The sequence below is a fragment of the Maniola hyperantus genome, chromosome 18 (assembly GCF_902806685.2).
Source record: "Maniola hyperantus chromosome 18, iAphHyp1.2, whole genome shotgun sequence".
Lineage (NCBI taxonomy): Eukaryota > Metazoa > Arthropoda > Insecta > Lepidoptera > Nymphalidae > Maniola > Maniola hyperantus.
The window spans coordinates 7682954-7700330 of NC_048553.1; the positions used below are offsets into that span (position 1 = coordinate 7682954).

At 40.3% G+C, this 17377-nt stretch overlaps 1 protein-coding gene across 5 annotated transcripts in view; it reads right to left on the bottom strand.

Moving 5' to 3' along the window:
• Positions 1-17377, bottom strand: part of Ppn (proteoglycan-like sulfated glycoprotein papilin) — a 138309-nt gene that overhangs the window by 40628 nt on the left and 80304 nt on the right. For all 5 annotated transcript variants that reach the window (XM_069504508.1, XM_069504505.1, XM_069504506.1 and 2 more), the window contains exons 3-26: positions 15243-15421; positions 14279-14422; positions 13977-14127; positions 13569-13692; positions 12842-12922; positions 11924-12099; positions 11170-11302; positions 10372-10594; positions 9656-9788; positions 8546-8725; positions 8257-8433; positions 7914-8099; positions 7305-7440; positions 6530-6642; positions 6047-6098; positions 5469-5540; positions 4972-5043; positions 4705-4877; positions 3158-4157; positions 2892-3023; positions 1963-2173; positions 1385-1452; positions 734-898; positions 206-379 (exon numbers count right to left, since the gene is read on the bottom strand). In XM_069504508.1, coding sequence (XP_069360609.1) covers positions 206-379; positions 734-898; positions 1385-1452; positions 1963-2173; positions 2892-3023; positions 3158-4157; positions 4705-4877; positions 4972-5043; positions 5469-5540; positions 6047-6098; positions 6530-6642; positions 7305-7440; positions 7914-8099; positions 8257-8433; positions 8546-8725; positions 9656-9788; positions 10372-10594; positions 11170-11302; positions 11924-12099; positions 12842-12922; positions 13569-13692; positions 13977-14127; positions 14279-14422; positions 15243-15421 — 4255 coding nt within the window. The remainder of the gene's footprint in view (positions 1-205; positions 380-733; positions 899-1384; positions 1453-1962; positions 2174-2891; positions 3024-3157; positions 4158-4704; positions 4878-4971; positions 5044-5468; positions 5541-6046; positions 6099-6529; positions 6643-7304; positions 7441-7913; positions 8100-8256; positions 8434-8545; positions 8726-9655; positions 9789-10371; positions 10595-11169; positions 11303-11923; positions 12100-12841; positions 12923-13568; positions 13693-13976; positions 14128-14278; positions 14423-15242; positions 15422-17377) is intronic.

The window sequence follows — 17377 nt, forward strand, 5'->3', positions numbered from 1 at the left end:
TATTTTTCTTTTGATTATATCGTTGGCACCCATAATTTATTATGGTCCACATCTATGCTAAGTACTAGTAAGTACGAAACGTTTTTGCTTAACTTCAAGACAAGAGTGAAAGGCATCTTTTCTTTTTATTAGGCATGATTGTCATCAAGGCAAGCCTATCTCAAAAAAATCTACTGTGAGCATTCTCTAATAATTCTAACAATACCTTCAAGATGTGGTCCTTCAGCTGGTTTGTAGTTATCTGGACAGCAACCAAATTCGTATTGGAGGCAACAACCTTCGTACTCCGGTCCATGAGCTGGTGTCTCACCATCAGGGCAGCAACCATAGGCAGATGTGTTGCAAGACATTATGCAACCTTCCAAGTTGACACCCTTTGCTGAAAACAGAGTATAATAAGTAGGTAGGTAGTAAAAAATGGTTTTATTTTTAGCAGTTTGACATATCGTAGAATGATAATAGTGAAAACTACCAAAAATACTAGGTATGTAAGTATTATTCTTTCAATTTCTATTTGGATCAAGATAATATTCAGTATAAGTCCCGCAAATTGCTAACGCGTGTGGCCGCCATTTTAGTGACGTCAGCACTAGACTGAAGTTTCGAGCTGATGGTATATTTTTACTTCATTCGTCGAGACGTCATTTCGATGTTAATGAAACATGGTTCCAGCGCAATAGCAATTTGCGGGACTTATACTACAGCCACTACACTAATTAAAAAAAATATTTACCTGTTGCGATACCATCAGGACAGCAGCCAAATTCAGAAATACTACACGGACAGCCTTCGCCGTTGGGCCCAGAGGCGTCGGTTTCACTGTCGTAGCAACAACCAAACTCTGTTGTTTCACATCCACCAGGTTGCGTTGACGTCGGTGTTTCGGTAAGTGTGGTTTCTAATTAAATCGAAATATTTAATTTAAATAGACTTATTAATAATCACATCACTGATTTAACTACTAACAAGTACTTTAAAACTGATAGTATACTTAGAAGTTAGAAGTAAACACTGAGTGTTATGACTGTACCTATATTGTTTGTTAATTTTTACCTACCTAAATAGCTAGGTTACTTTAATACATAATCAACCATCTACGGCTCACTATTGAAAACGGGTCTCCTCTCAGGATGAGTTGGTCATCGTCTTTCCACGCTGGCCAAGTGCGGGTTGGCAGACTTCACACAGCTTTATGAACATTTTGGAGAACTCTCAGGCATGCAGGTTTTTTCATGACGTTTTCCTTCACCGATAAAGCAAGTGCTAATTGCTAAAAACGGAAAGTTAGAGGATTATGCCCGGGATCGAACCCCAGACCCTCCGACTAGGCTGACTTCTTAAAACCAGGCTATCATAGCTGGATACATAGAGTCATTATGTTTACCTGTTTCGGGACAACCTTGTTGTTTAGGGCCCTTAGCTTCGGTTTCTTCATCTTCGCAGCAACCAAATCTGTGAGATACATTAATCAATACCTACGTTAATCGGAAAAGCTACAATAAAACTTATAGCTAATCAAATCTAGTTCAATCAATAAACCAGCCTGTTTGAGTCCACTGCTGGACATCCATACATAGATAGGCCATCCCAAGAGCGCGCCATCACATACGATCCTCCGCCTTCCTCATCCACCCACTTTCTAATAGGTATACAAATCTAGTTACTTACTGCATATAATAATATTATCATGTCCGTATGGAGTGGTGCCAAGAATACTGATTGCATTTTAGGGTTGAATAGCAAGGCTGATTTTTGCGTCAAAAATGAGCTACCTCTTTTAGGAAGTACTTTGAATATCGAAACATACTTAACACTTCTATTAAAAAATATGCGTTAAGGAACCAATTTTAAAAGCTAAGCAAATTAGTACGTCGGTGAGGCGACATTGAAGTTTTTATCCATCCTAAAATCGCACAACGCACCCAAAGTTGTTACTGCTTCAAAAAAAAGTAAATTTCTTACTCAGAAGATTTGCAGGCTGGTGGCGGTGGCGGACAACCCTCTTGGTCGTTACCCTCGGCAGCTGTGATGTTATCTGACTTGCAGCATCCGTACAGAGTTTGGTTGCACGGTGCAATCTCGCACCCCTTATTGTGAGGGCCATTGGCAGGTGACACGCCATCGGGACAACAGCCAAATTTAGATTCATGACAAGTTTCCGGATTGGGGCAGCCTACAATGCAATGTTTGTATAGTACGTGACAGGTCGAGATCGCAATCGGGGAGAGAACGCCCCGCATACTTGCACAGCCCCGCGCTAACGCGGTGCGGGCGAGCGCGGATGACGTGTGGGTGTGTGGGGCGTCCCCCGCAACATTCCCCAATTGCCATATCGACCTGTTGCGGACTATACCTATAATATATTTTATTCTTTTAAGGAATTCCAATAATCAACTTTCAATCTTCTCTTCATCGTCTCCCGCTCAACACAAGGTACATAACAAACTTTCGAAAGTGCAACTTATCGCCCTTGTAGGTGAACTGACTTACCTTTTCCGGAATTTCAAAATACCAAATTATCAGGAAAGTCTTACGAATGAAGTGTTATTTTGCAAGATTCATAAATAATTATTATAAATACATTATACGATTTTATTACATAGCTAGTTGATGCCCACGACTTCGTCTGCGTGGATTTAAGTTTTTAAAAATCCCGTAGGAACTCTTTGATTTTCCGAGATAAAAAGTAGCCTATGTCACTCTCCAGTCTTCAACTATACTCATGCAAAAAATCACGTCGATCCGTTCCTTACTTCTTTTATCTATGGTTCCTCCATTGCGACGTGATTGAAGGACAAACCAACAAACCTACAAGTAAACATACTTTCGCATTTATAATATGGGTAGTGATAATATTATGGGTAGTGATTTATACTAAATTTTCGTAGTACCTTCATCGAATGGTCCAGTGGCACGTGTTTTGTTGTCCGGACAGCAACCAAATTTACTCTTTTGACATTTCGCAGTCTTTTTTGGCTTGCATTTCAGTCTCGTCGATGTCATACTAGTCCAAATCCAGGGTGCTGCAAAGTAACAATGATTTAAGTTCATTCAATTAATTTATGAAACGTAATTATAATACAGATACTTAATCAATCCACAAAAAATATTTTCTTATCTTATATAAATAACAAGTAGGTATTATTTAAATACGTACTTGTTTCCGTTGAACTTGATTCGGCTTCTGTACTTCCTGATTCAGTAGTCTCTGTACTACCAGATACTGTAGTCTCTGTACTACCAGATACTGTAGTCTCTGTACTACCAGTTTCAGTTGAACCTGACTCTGTAGTCGATAAAGTGTCCATTTCAGTTGATTCAGTTGTTTCAGGTTCGATAGATGTTGTACTTAATTCCGTAGATTCCGTTGTACTGAATTCAGTGGAATCAGTTGTGCCCAATTCTGTTGTTTCAGTCGGACTTGACTCACTAGTCTCTGTTGTACTCAATTCAGTGGTTTCAGTTGAACCAAATTCACTTGTTTCTGTAGTGCCTGATGATGTGGTGCTTTCTACTGTACTCGACTCACTAGTATCTGTAGTTCCCAGTTCAGTGGTTTCTGTTGAGCCAGACTCAGTTGTACTCAATTCTGTAGTTTCTGTTGAGCCAGACCCACTAGTGTCGGTTGTACCTGGCTCTGTAGTGCTCTCTGATGGACTGTATTCAGTACTACTTGTTGTAATTTCTGTTGTACCTGGTTCTGTGGTGCTTTCCGAAGGACCAGACTCAGTAGTACCTGTAGTGCCTAATTCTGTTGTTTCTGTTGAACCAGACTCAGTAGACTCACTAGTACTTAATTCTGTAGTTTCTGAAGGACTAGCTTCACTAGTTTCTGTTGTACTCAATTCTGTGGTGTCAGTTGAACCAGTTTCACTTACATCTGTGGTACCTGGTGATGTGGTGCTCTCTACTGTACTTGACCCACTAATATCGGACGTGCCCAGTTCTGTGGTTTCTGTTGAGCCAGACCCAGTCGTATCTATTTCTGTAGTTTCCATTGAACTAAACTCACTAGTCTCTGCTGTACCTGACTCTGTGGTGCTTTCCGATGGACTAAATTCACTGCTGCCTGTTGTAGTCAATTCCGTGATTTCTGTTGAACCCAAATCTGTTGTACTTGATTCCGTCGTCTCAGTGGGACTGGACTCACTAGTCTCCTCTGATACTAAGGGCCGGTTGTTTCAACAAACTTTGACGGACACGTAACCTTTAAATATGGCGCTAACGAACGTAAGTAAAGAAAAAGCGTTGATTCAGCATCTATTAGCGCTAACGTTCGTTAAAAAGTTACGTTTACGTTAACCGGTGCTGGCGCCATTGGTGATCGTCAAATCAGTTCGTAACTTTATACTTCTTACAAACGGAATATTTTATTTACAAATTATAATGGAATCAATTTAATTCAAAGCTTTTAATGGTAGTTTTTTTGAAGATGAAAGAGAATTTGTAAGAAAGAAAAAGTGTTTAAAATGCGAAGTAGCAATATTAATAACGATGTATATAATTTAATATACTTAAAATGAAATAAAAAAAAGGATACGGAGAAGTAAGTTAATTTTTAGGGTTAGTTTCGCAACCAAAATAACAATGACGAACAGTTTTTTTGTACAATGAAGCAACACACTTAAATTAACAGATGTTAAAGTTCGTCTACGTCTGTTAAATTTTAACGAACGTATCTTACGAAGACCAATGGTTTGAAACAACCGGCCCTATATCAGTCATATCTGATGCAGTTATACCCAATTCCGTAGTTTCAGTAGAACCAGACCCACTAGTCTCTAAAGTCTCGGTTGGACCAGACTCACTAGTACCAGTCAAATCTAAATCCGTGGTTTCTGTTGTAATTTCTTCTACTTCAATAGTAGAACCTGTTTCTGAAATAATTTTTTTGAAATTGCAGCTTATGAAAAATTAAAGATGCAGAGTGGGACTTTTGAAACAAATCATTTTCAAAGATATAATAAGTACCTGTTGTTGATTCAAATGTGCTTTCAGTTGTTTCATATGTACTCTCAGTTGAACCACTAAACGTTTCTGCCTCTAGAAAATATTTAATTTTTAGTATTTTAAATACTTATCTACAAAAGCTGACATCTAAATAATATATAAAAGGAAAATACCACTCACTCACTGACTGACTGACTGACTAATCACGAAATCTCAGAAAATATAAAGCCCACAAACTTGAAATTTGGAAGGTAGGTTCTTTCTAGGACGTAAGTGTCAGCTAAGAAACGGTCAGCTAAGGGTGTGAAAGGGGGGTCGAAGGTTGTATGCAAGTCCTATGTTTTTGGAGTTAGAGACGTGAAAATCGACATTTAGGAGTAGGTAAGTGAGGCCTTTTGCAGAAGGAAAATTTCAAATCTCATGAGAAACCAGAAATTTTACGCGGACGAAGTCGCGGGAATCTGCTAGTTTATTAATAAATTGGCAAAGTTCTCTATGAAAAATCAGTGTAATCTTACCTGAAACCGTACTTTCTTCCAGTTCAGTATATCCACTTCCGTCATCTGTCGTAATTTCTAGCTCCGAGACATCTAAGAAAAAATATTGGGCTTGTTCAAATGTATTATTTTTCTCAATTAATATACAATATGTTTATTATACTAAATTATAACTAGCATGATCTTCATATTCAACCCTTACCAGTAACACGAGCACGCTGGCGCAATGGTGAGCATTGTGGTCTTATAAGTGGGATGTTCCGGGTTCAATTCCCGGCAATGCCAGTTTGGGAAATTATAATTTCTAGTCTGGTCTGGTGGGAGGCTACGGCCGTGGCTAGTTACCACCGTACCGGCAAAGATGTGCCGCCAAGCGATTTAGCGTTCCGGTACGATGCCGTGTAGAAACCGATAAGGCGTATGGGTTTAATAAAAACCGCCAAACCTTTCCAAGTTAGCTCGCTTCCATCTTAGACTGCATCATCACTTACCACCAGGTGAAATCGCAGTCAAGGGCTAACTTGCATCTAAATACTAGATAGAGGCATCATCCTCTAACAAATAATACAACTATGTATATAAGTTTAAAAAAACCTTGCCTGGCTTTGTGGTCTTCTCATCAACACCTGGTATTAGAATGTAAGGTGGAAACTGTAACAATATTACAAAATTAACTATAAATTATACAAAAATAGGGGATCTAATGATGTTATATGATCAGTGGGCTAATTCACTAACTCAGTGTCACACTGAACGTTAGCCACATGAGCTCTTTTGACATTTATTTTTAATCCATTGAATGTTTTCTACGAAAAATCATTTTTTATACATGTTTAAACTAATTTTAACAGTTATCTTATAGAATTTGATAAAAAACATCCATCGGTGATATGAATCATTTTTGATACCCTGGGTAACAGTGGCGTGCAGAGGAGTTCAAGCCAGGGTATACATTTAGGTATGAACTTATTTTATGGCAGGTTATAATGAAAAAGTAAGCATTGATTTCTTACAATGAGGGTAAACAGTGCGTTTACGCCTCTATGATCTGCACGCCACTGCTGGGTAATAAATGACGTTACCATAGATATAGCTTCAGCGCTCTCATCAGGATATTCTTCCTCATCTTCACACTCATCGTAATCATACTCTTCAATTATAGGAGTAGACTTTGAATCCATTGGCAATATTTCATCTAAAACCAAATATTGATAAAAAAATTAAATTGTCAATCTTCTCCTATCACAATGATGCATTTAGTAGAATGCAATTTCAACGGGATAGAAATAGCCCGGTGAATAATGAAAAAAATCCATAAAATTTTTGATTAAGGTTTGACCCTCACCACAAATGTTCCTTGAGTAATTCTAAGCATATCTAGTCCGGGACACCAGAAGAATATTTTTCTGGCAAGGGACAGAGCAGGACAAATATGGCCGCTGCCTAACTTTTTTAAAAAAATCTCTACGATTATCTCCTATTGCTATTATGGCAAATCGCGTATCATTTTCGTATAAATCAAGCGATTTGCGGGACTAATACCACGCTGTAAGTCACTGCACCGCTGCGCTCGTTAAATATTTTTTCCAATAAATTCTACTTACGTCTTAAAAATGATACCCATTTTGCCACAGTGGTAATAGATAACCGTAGAGAATTTATTAAATAGAGTTAGGTAGCAGCAACCTTTGTGCTCCCCTCTCCGCTCCTAGATTCCGGTATCTTCCTGTTTCCCGGACAAGATACGCTTAGTATTACTCAACGAACATCTGTAGTGAGGGTCAAAGCTTAATCAAAAAATTTACGGCTATGGCCCTTTTCATATATTACTGACCGGACTAAAAATGCCCGTCATACCTTTATCACAAGGTCCTTCATTACAGGATCGTCTCAAGTCCAAAACTAAGTCGGGAGGACAGTCAAGTGATTCCTTGCCACCGTTCAGACACATCACCTGACGGGTCTGTTCGCCTCCGCCGCACGGTTTCGTGCACTACCAAAAAAAAAAAACAATTTGGAAGAAACTCTACTTTTAATCCAATATAAATTAATGTTTACGTTATATATTTATTGTAATAAAACGAATATAAACAATTGAACATAAAAATTACAGATCGAAAATATCATCTAAACCACTGCAACGACTCGTTGCGGTGGTTTAGATGATATTTTAACGAGGCAGGGTGCCCAGAACGCTGGCAGCGTTACCTCGTTGAATGGCCAGACTAATATGCTGACTGAGGTAGCTGCCAGCCCTCCGGTCCCCCGTGGATTCCGCGAGACGGGATGAAAGGTCCGTTAAAAAGGATCTAGCATGTTGTTTACGTTTAATTTTGCAAATAACAATTATGAAGACATTTACCGCGGATTCTTATCTTTTTTTCAAACATTAAGTACCATTATTGAACCTTTAAAAAAAAAAAACAACAATCTGCGATGAAAATTTTCATACTTGGACTGACTTACATCTGACCAAGCACCAGCAAACCATTTAGCAGGACATTTGTCAATGGGCACTTCGCATTCTTTTTCGGTTTTAAATTTGGATTCGGCGTCACATTTTTCATTTTCCACTTTTGTGACAGATTCTCCGTCGTAACTTCCACAAAAAACATCACGAGTTTGGACACCTTTACCACATTGTACAGAACACTGCAAGAAAACATAATTTAATGCAACTTGAACTTATTGATCTACTGAAAAACGTCTCCTTAGGTAGGTCCTTATGGATAAGACTCGATCCTTAGTATCCATTTCACGGTTTAGATAAATTCTCGTAAAATCTTGAAAGTAGGTATATGCTACTTACTTTGCTCCACTGTGAGGCGTACCATAGAAATTCACATGGTGGTAATTTATTGGTGTCACAGGGTTCTTCGAGAATTGGCGTAGGATGATACGAACAGAAACTTGAGTCAATTACTTCGTGGCTTTTAGTCGTGCAGTGTGCTGTTCGTGACCGGATGGTTGATAGACACGTGTCGCACTAAAAAATAAATTATTCATAATAGTTAATCTGTAATCTGTATCTGTAATCCTTCAGGCAGATTTCATATGGCAAAAAGAGTTTTATGTGAAAAATAGGTTAAGTTACTTACACCCGACCACTCGCTAAGGACCCAATCCACACCGTCGCAAGGGTGCAGTAAGCATTGCTGTTCCGTCGGCGGCTTCTCCTCAGCACACTCGCTGTCGTCGAACACGTCCACTCGACCGTTAATTCTTTGATGGCATATCACTTGACGAGTTTGCTTGCCTGCGCCGCATAATTTATCACACTGCAACCATATTGAATTTGTTACCAATTATTTTTAAATCATCGTGTAAGATGATAGAATAACAGTCGTATTATCTTTTCTTTTCTCTATAAACATGTAGAGTTTTATACATAAACATAAAAATGCAGTTGCAGTACAAAATAAGAAAAGGTGTTATTTTGGGCTGCAATGTTCAAAATCAACTCCTGTCTTATGACGATTGACGTGTCGCAAGGATTCCTTCCTCCCTATTGACAGTTGGAGCATGCCTCCAGCATGAGTGCGTCAGAGCCAGAAAATATTCATAACTAGCTGATGCCCGCGTCTTCGTTCTCGTGGATGTAGGTTTTCAAAAGCCTGTGGGAACTCTTTGATTTCCCGAGATAAAAGAAGCCCGTGTCATTCTCCAGTCTTTAACTACATATTATATCGAAAGTAAACATAACAAAAGTGGCTAACACCACTTTTGTTATGTTTACTTTCGCACGAAATTATAGAACAATCGATTTTACATATTATAGCACACTAGCGCCTTTCCAGTTTCCTGACGTCACATTGCAATCATAATTTAAGAAATGGGCTGTTTGTTAAAAATGAACTTGTAAGTCCTATATTTTATTAATTTTTCTGATAGGTTGTTTAGTTGATTTTTCGATACGCGAGTGGTGAGCTCTTTCTGAGATTGAGCTCTAGGGCTCGATGAGATTAGAAACATCATGTTCTGGAATCTGGATGCATCCTGTGAGGCTCCGCACCTCAACTTGGAACGCGTAGGTTTGTCTGGATGGATCCGACTAATCCATACGCTTCCGAGACCTTAGTAAAGCTCTACGATTAGGTGACGTTAGAAATGGAGGACTTCGTCTTTAGCGGCGAAGACACTGCGAAGAATCTGTAGATGTGTGTGCAGTGTGAGAATGCATAGATCCTCAAAAACTTCTCAATACTCACATGCGCCCACGGTCCAGTGAACCAGGTGGGGCAGGTTGCGTTCTGATTGCATTCCTGAAAGACCTCGGGCTTCGGGCCTAGCAGATCGAAGCATTCCTTATCCGCCACTTTCGATTGAAACCGGAATGTTACTCTAAAACAATACATGACATCTTATACATTACATAATATTTATTCAGAACAAGTAGCTATACCCTATCCGCGGAAAGAAGTTAGTAGTTAGCTCTCTGTTACGTAATCCCATACAATTAATGATAGAGATAAAAATCTATGTGGGCGCTAATCATTTTGTTACACCAACGAATCACAAAAGAAACTATGTTTACGAATTGAATTTCGATAATTTTCGTTTCTTCATCAAGTGTAAAGAGCTTGCAAGACGGTCAAGCGGCTTGACGTCAGATTTTTAAATGAGTCAAGCATTTTGACCATTTACAAAGTTTGCTGGATGTTTGAGTGCATTAACGTGCTTGACGCGTGATTGATGCGATTTTATATTTTTGCTTGACACAACGTTCGGACAGTGTTCGATGTATGAGAAAAGTGAGCGCATTAAGCGTGCATCAAGCAGCTTCATCAAGCAAAACAAACCTACGTGCTTGACGTCAAGTCGCTTGACCGTGTTGGAAGCTCTTAGCTTATAGCCTGGTAAATCGATTTAGGTACGCAGAGCTAGTATAAAATGACGGCAACACCCAATAAGATGAATTTCTTACCCATTGGTTATGATTTTCTCGCAATAGACCTCCCTAGATCTCGTGCCTCCTTGTCCGCAAGGCTTCGAACAGGCTCCCCACGGCCCCTCTACCCAGGTCGGCGCACACGGGTCTGTGTTACAGCTCTGATTGGTCGGGGGCTTGAAGTTTACATCGCATAGATTCTCATCGACTACATTCAAATCATCTCGCGACCGACACGTTACTTGACGTTGTTGATAACCTAAAAAAGGACGGATTATAAAACTGCCCAGCTAAGCCGAGAATCGAGACGTAGTCAATGCTGTTAAACAAATTCATATCTGGACTCCATCACGTTGTTTCAATGGTTTAAAACCATTGAAAACTAAAAACAAACGTAAAATATTATGTTGTGTAAACGCTAATTTATTAAAATAGACTTTTTTAATAAACTTCAATGAACCCCGTGTCACAATGATTCATGCAACCAGGTCGAATTTTCGACCAACCTCCATTAGTGTCATGCATGTATAGTACGCAAAAGGTCGAAATGGCAATCGGCGAGGGAACGGCCCGCACACCCGCACAGACCCCGCGCTAACCCGGTGCGGGCCAGCGCGAGTGGCGCGCGGGTGTGCGAGGCGTCCTCCCGCCTCACACCCCGACTGTCATCTCGACCCGTCGCGGATTATACCTACTCGTAGTTTTTTCTATTATTCTAAGGTACCCAAGTACAATTTTTTTTAGGAAACCTTTCTAAATTACTTACCTAGCACCTATCTATCTAGATATCTAGCAGTTACGTAGTTAAATTGTTAAAAATATTTTGTTGTTTACCTCCACCGCAAGTAGCGTTGCATTCTGAAAACTCGTCATACACCCAGTTGTAGTTCTGATTGGGGGGAGGTGCTAGCGCAGAGGGCACGCTGTATTCATATTCGATGCCCACGTTGTCTTCTTGAAGTAAAATCTGAAATAATTATAAAACACATTTACTTCTTTTAGTCATCATAAATACTAAATTAATAATATTTGCACTTGTTTTCGTAGTATCTAGAAACGGTTTTGTTTTAGAATTTATGTGAAAGTAAATTTAATGCACCCATTTTTTACTTTTTGAGAAAACAACTTGGGTGGAACCAGTTCCTGAAATTTGCATGTGCGGGGTAGAAAATGTGACCTGTAGCACAGTATAAAGAGAACCACAGCAGTCCGAAGACTTTGATCTCGTGGAAAATGTCCACAAATACTCTATCATATAGGTTCCGGAATCACGAGGGTCTAGGGCCGTCCCGAGTCGCTCCCTCATCGCACGATTGCTCTTTCTAGACGGTTTCGTCGAACCTTTGTAGTGGGTAATTAATTATAGCATACAGTACGTGGCAGAAAGTAATGTACATCGGCCTTTAGAATTACATTTCAGTTTTCGCTTTACAAATCTGCTATCTCCTTCTAAATGTCAATGTACATTACTTTCCGGCGCGGACTGTACTATCCTCACTCTGTGACTGGAGGCTGGAGCAAGGTGATGTGCATAGCATTTAGATCATGTGGGTAAAATAATAAATACTGGGAACATGGAAAGACTTACAGAGAGGTAGAGTGGCTCAGTGGTGGGCCCAAGACATTTCAGCTTGTCCGGAGCCGCGAGGCCTTGCTGGCTTCGTTCGTAGTGCCACAGCGTGCCCGCTATCATTAAACTTCTTGGGAAATCGATGTGGTACTCGCCGTTCAGGTAGTAAACGTTATTTGTTTTCGATCTCAAAGCTGAAATATTGAGAAATTTAAACGTTTAATAATTCTGGTGTGCTCTGAGTTTACTTGAGTGAAATTGCACCTGTCCGTCCGTCCGTCTGTCACAGCCTTATAATTTCTGAATTACTGAACGTGATTACTTCAAATTTAAACATAATATGTAAACTGATGGCCTTCAGCCGAAGATTGCATAAAAATATATAAAGCTTTATTTTAGGGGGGCTCCCATACGAAGTAAGGTGCTTTAAAGCGGAAATTGAAATCGATGCTACATGTCAAAAAAAAACGGCTGCATATTAGAAACTGAAACTTGTGCATAATTTCAGTTATATCCTGCCCCCCAATTGTGTAAGAATAACCATTTCATGGCTATCGCAATCGTCAAGAATTCTGCCCTTTGATTGGTCGTGAAAAAATGTAAACAGCGAATCAACCAATCAAATGGCAGAATTTCTTGACGATTGCGATAGCCATGAAATGGTTATTCTTACACAATTGGGGGGCTGTACTTAAACAACAAATACTAAAATGAGATAAATATTATAAAGAAACGAAATTATACGTCTTTTTAACATAATTATACAATAAATGACAGTGAAGCCAACTTCTTACGTTATTGCTCTCAGCATTTTAACAGGCGAATATCTTCGACAAATATCTTATGGGAATTATGGGATACCGCGAGGTCCTTAGTCGGCGCGAACTAGTATATTCTGTATAAATACGCGTAGGTATATTACAAAGATTTAGTTACCTAAGTAATTATTGGATGCTCTCACTTCTGCTATTGCAATATTTGTGGCGCCTTGTGGTATTAAAAGTACATCGTTATAACCTGCAAAAAATTGATAAATCAAAATGTGGTTGGTTCATTAGTGGTTGTATTCGGTCAAACATTTGGCCCTGTAGTCTATCTAGGAGCTGCAGTGTACTGAGTTGTTATTTGCTTATTATTATTACGAGTTGTGATATTTTGCGAAGACTGCGGAGTGCCATTTGCGTGCTGATTCTTCTCAGTAGGTACATAAAACGGTCTGTAAAGTAGCCATACAGAAAATAACAATATTTTATTTTTAATTTAAGCTTATCAGGTTGTTGACTTCCATCTTCAGCGAAACGTGCTGCCCGTGTCAAATGACGCCGTAGTAGGTACACCGATGCCAGACTACAGTACGACAAGGCTATCTTGGCGCGTGGTGAAAATCGGAACTGACGTTGCCGTCAAGTGTCCCCTTTGTTTTTGTTTGAATATTCCTAAGCCTTTGTTCTCCAACAGCGCCCCCCTGTCAATGACATTCAAGTGCAAGAGTGACCATGTCTCATTAACATCGAAATGACGTCATTTTGACGTCAGCCGAAATAAAAACATACCTTAAATATACCATCAGCTCGAAACTTCAGTCTAGTGCTCATGTCACTATAATGGCGGTCACGCGCATTAGCAATTTGCGGGACTTATAGGTAGGGATTTAGTATAATACCTAATCGGAACTCTATGGAGTCGATGAGACTGGCTATGGTGTGACAGTTGGTACCGTTGCCCCGGCACTGCCTGCATTTGTCTTCTCGTGCGTTCGAGCCCAGCATCATATCACAACCAACGGGCTATGGGAAAAGACAAAAGACAAAGGTAATATTATGTTCATCAACTTTCAGCTGTCAAACTTTTGTTTCTAGTCTAGGAGGTAGTCGATTTCGGAAAAGCTGCATCATTCACTACAATCTCAAGTCACAACAATTGAGATTATAATAATGCAATCTTAATTGTTGTGATTGGCTGAATTTATTTTAATCTTGTTGCACCATGAATTGTGACCAATAGTAAACGAGGGTCGGTCAATCAGAGGTGATTACTGTCAAAGTACGGCGGTAGGCCTGCAGCATGTTACCTGACAAACACCATCCACGCAAACGTCGAACGATTCGTCGTTGCATCGCGTACCGTCCACAACTTTAGGCTGCTGGCGGTAATAGAACCTCTCTCCGTGAGGCATACAGTTGAGTTCACATGGATTTGGAGATTTTGTGTATGGCACCCATCTGCAAAATATATTTAACATGTTACAAACTTAATAACCTAGTAAGCTGTGATAGCCTAGGGGTTAGGACAATATTTTCTCGGAATTTAAGCGAAAAATTTCTTTAAGAAATATAAAGATGGGTAAATAAAATATATAGGTAGTAAGCTCACCTATATCTATTGCCCTTGAATGATTTGTCGTTGTATGCAGCGCACTGCTCGGATCTGAAGTCCAGGGCGCCCTCCGGGCAATCTTGTGTTTGGCACGAGAAGTACTTGGTGTCGCCTCCCTTGCACAATGCTTGGCCATCTGGACTAAAGCAAGAAATTAAGTGAACAAATTATTATAATACACTAGCTTATGCCAGCTACTTAATCCACGTAGACTTAACAAATTTCAAACCCCAATTTCACTCCCTTAAGGGTTAAATTTAAAAAAATCATTAGTGGATATCTACGTCATAATAGCCAACTGCATGCCAAATTTCAGAACGATCCATCCAGTAGTTTGAACTGTGCGTTGATAGATCAATCAGTCAGTCAGCTTTTCCCTTTACATGTAAGTATATAGATTATAGATTCCAATACGTGTGGCTGAAGTAGTCCACCATACCCCATCTAGCTAAGCGAAGAGGGCACGCTACGCTGCCATTGCGCGTTGTCTTCTTTTAGCCTAAAAACCCCGTTAAAGAAGTGAGTATTCCCATACAGCTGTGCAATATTGACGACAACTGTGATCAATTTTGACGACCCCCTGGCGCAGCGGTAAGCACTAAACCGTTACAAGAAGTCTTATTAGTGGGAGGTCCCGGGTTCGATTCCTGACAGGCGTTTGGAATTTTATAATTTCTAAATTTCTGCTCTGGTCTGGTGGGAGGCTTCGGCCGTGGCTAGTTACCACCCTACCGACAAAGCCATGCCGCCAAGAGATTTCTGTTCGTCCCGGTACGATGCCGGCAGAAACCAAAGGGGCATGGGTTTAATAAAAACTGCCATACCCTTTCCAGGTTAGCCCGCTTCCTTCTTAGACTGCATCATCATTCATCACTTACCACCAGGTGAGATTGCAATCTTGCTAACATAAAAATAAATAAAAAGATAGCAGCAGTAAGTAGATAAATAATTAGTTTCATACCCAAACTCCAGACATATTCGTTTTTGCTTGGCGACACCTCCGCCACACGTCCGCGAACAGGCGGAAACTTCTCCCCACTCCCCCCATGCACCCACCCCCTCCCCGCCAGGTATGACATAGGAGGCAGGTAGAAACAGCCCGGCGCCTTGCCGTCTGTGTCTACTCCGATGGCCATTTACCTTTAATCAAACAAACAATTAAAAAAAAAACAAACAAACAGCGATATAGTATATCCTCGTTGTTAAGAGGTCGACCTCCTAATTAGGGGGTCCGAGGTTCGATCCCAGGCACGCACTATCTTTTCAAAAAAACCGTGAAGCAAAAACCCGAGAGTTCTCCATAATGTTCTCTAAGGACGTATCAAGTCAGCCAAGTTCGCACTTGGCCAGCGTAGTAGACCATAGCCAAACCCTTGTCGTAATTGAAGGACCAACCAACAAACCAATAAACCAACAAACAAACACAATTTCGCATTTATAAAAGATTACTGATTATTAAACATTTGCTTCAATCTGAATGCGTTAATTGACGCTTGCATTGAAAATGTTATCAAACTATACATAGAACTTAGAGTCTTGAGTGTTTCTTAGGTCGATTTCTCACTTAAGCTTAATTGGTTGAGCTATGTCGGTTACTCGGGTTCTTCTAAGAATCTCCTCATTTCTGATCTGTTTTTTTAACAGAAATAGCGAGCAAAGAGCCGGCGCGGCGGGTCACCGCCGCCCATGAACATTTGCATCACCAGAGTTACAGCCGCGCCGCGCCGATGCGTTGCCGGCCAATCAGGAATTTGTCGGTCCGCCCCATGTTGTAATCTAGTGGGAACACCACCGATGGGAGTTGATTCCACAGTTAAGATGCACAGTTTGACAGAGATCCCCAGTGCTTCTGCTCACTGTCCATCACTCTGGAATTTCTTATCAAGCCGTCACTGACTCTCAAGATGCAGTGCAGGCCTCCTAGCTTAAATGTCAGGACTATAAATAATAATGAATATACGTATAAACATTTCAACAGTAGTTTCCTACGTTCCTCTTATAACATAGGTATTACATAGGGGATGAAAGGTTGTATGAAGGTCCGTCATTTTTCAATGTCCATGAGAACTGGGAATATGAGTTAAAAATGAAGAAATACGCAGGTACAGCTCCGTGTTTCACGATTTTCGGATTTTTTTACTCCTACTCTTAAGCGGGTCAAATAGCGGATTAATATTTGTATGAAAGTCCGTCATTTTTTGAATCATATCCATGAAAATTGGTAATTGGGCGTTTGGTTAAAAATAAAATAAGACACACCAATAGTATGCGACGGGTATACAGGGGGGATAGCGCGGGTGAGGTGCAGTTGTGCGGGGCGTCTCCCCGTCTCATACCCTGATTGCCATCTCGACCTGTCGCGTACGTACTATACGTGTTTCAGGATTTTCAAAAACTCTACTCGAGCGAAAAAAATGGTAATTTTCTTCTTCCCTACAGAGCCATCTAATAAGAGAGATCTTGTAGAGTCTTGCAAGAAGTATACAATTGTGATGTGGCCTAGCCCTAACGCTTACAATGCAGATCAGCGCGGGAACCATCCGGTCGTGCAGCTTGTTATGATGATAAACAACTTGTATGGCGCATTATTGACGAGGCAGGCCCTTGAGCACGAGTGTTTACACTTGCACATCCAATGTAACACTCTATTTGGTTTTAATACAATAAAGCTGCACTTGTTTTTTTATTCGGCGAAAGGTTAGCGCTTCAGCGACCTCATTCGTAAGTGTGCGCTTCTGCACATCTCACTATGCTGGATTGGTTGGAATTCTTCAGGAAAACACTTGTTGAAGCACTATTTTCTTTATTCCTTAGGTACTGCTACCGCTAGGTCTGGAGGAGAACTGTGCCGGCATACAAAACCGGGCCAGTATTTATTTGAAAATCCCATAAAAAAAGTAGACCATCTGATTGGCTGGCCAATCAGAGGATCTTTACATTGACCAATCAGGAGAGAGCAAGCTCGAGAGGTGTGGCCTACTCAGAGGGGTGTTTTCGACTCCGGGCTATACCGTAGTGAGAGCCGCGCCTCTCGCTCTATAATTATTCCTATCCCTTTCTACAACTATCTCGCTCTATCACTGTTGCTATCTCTAT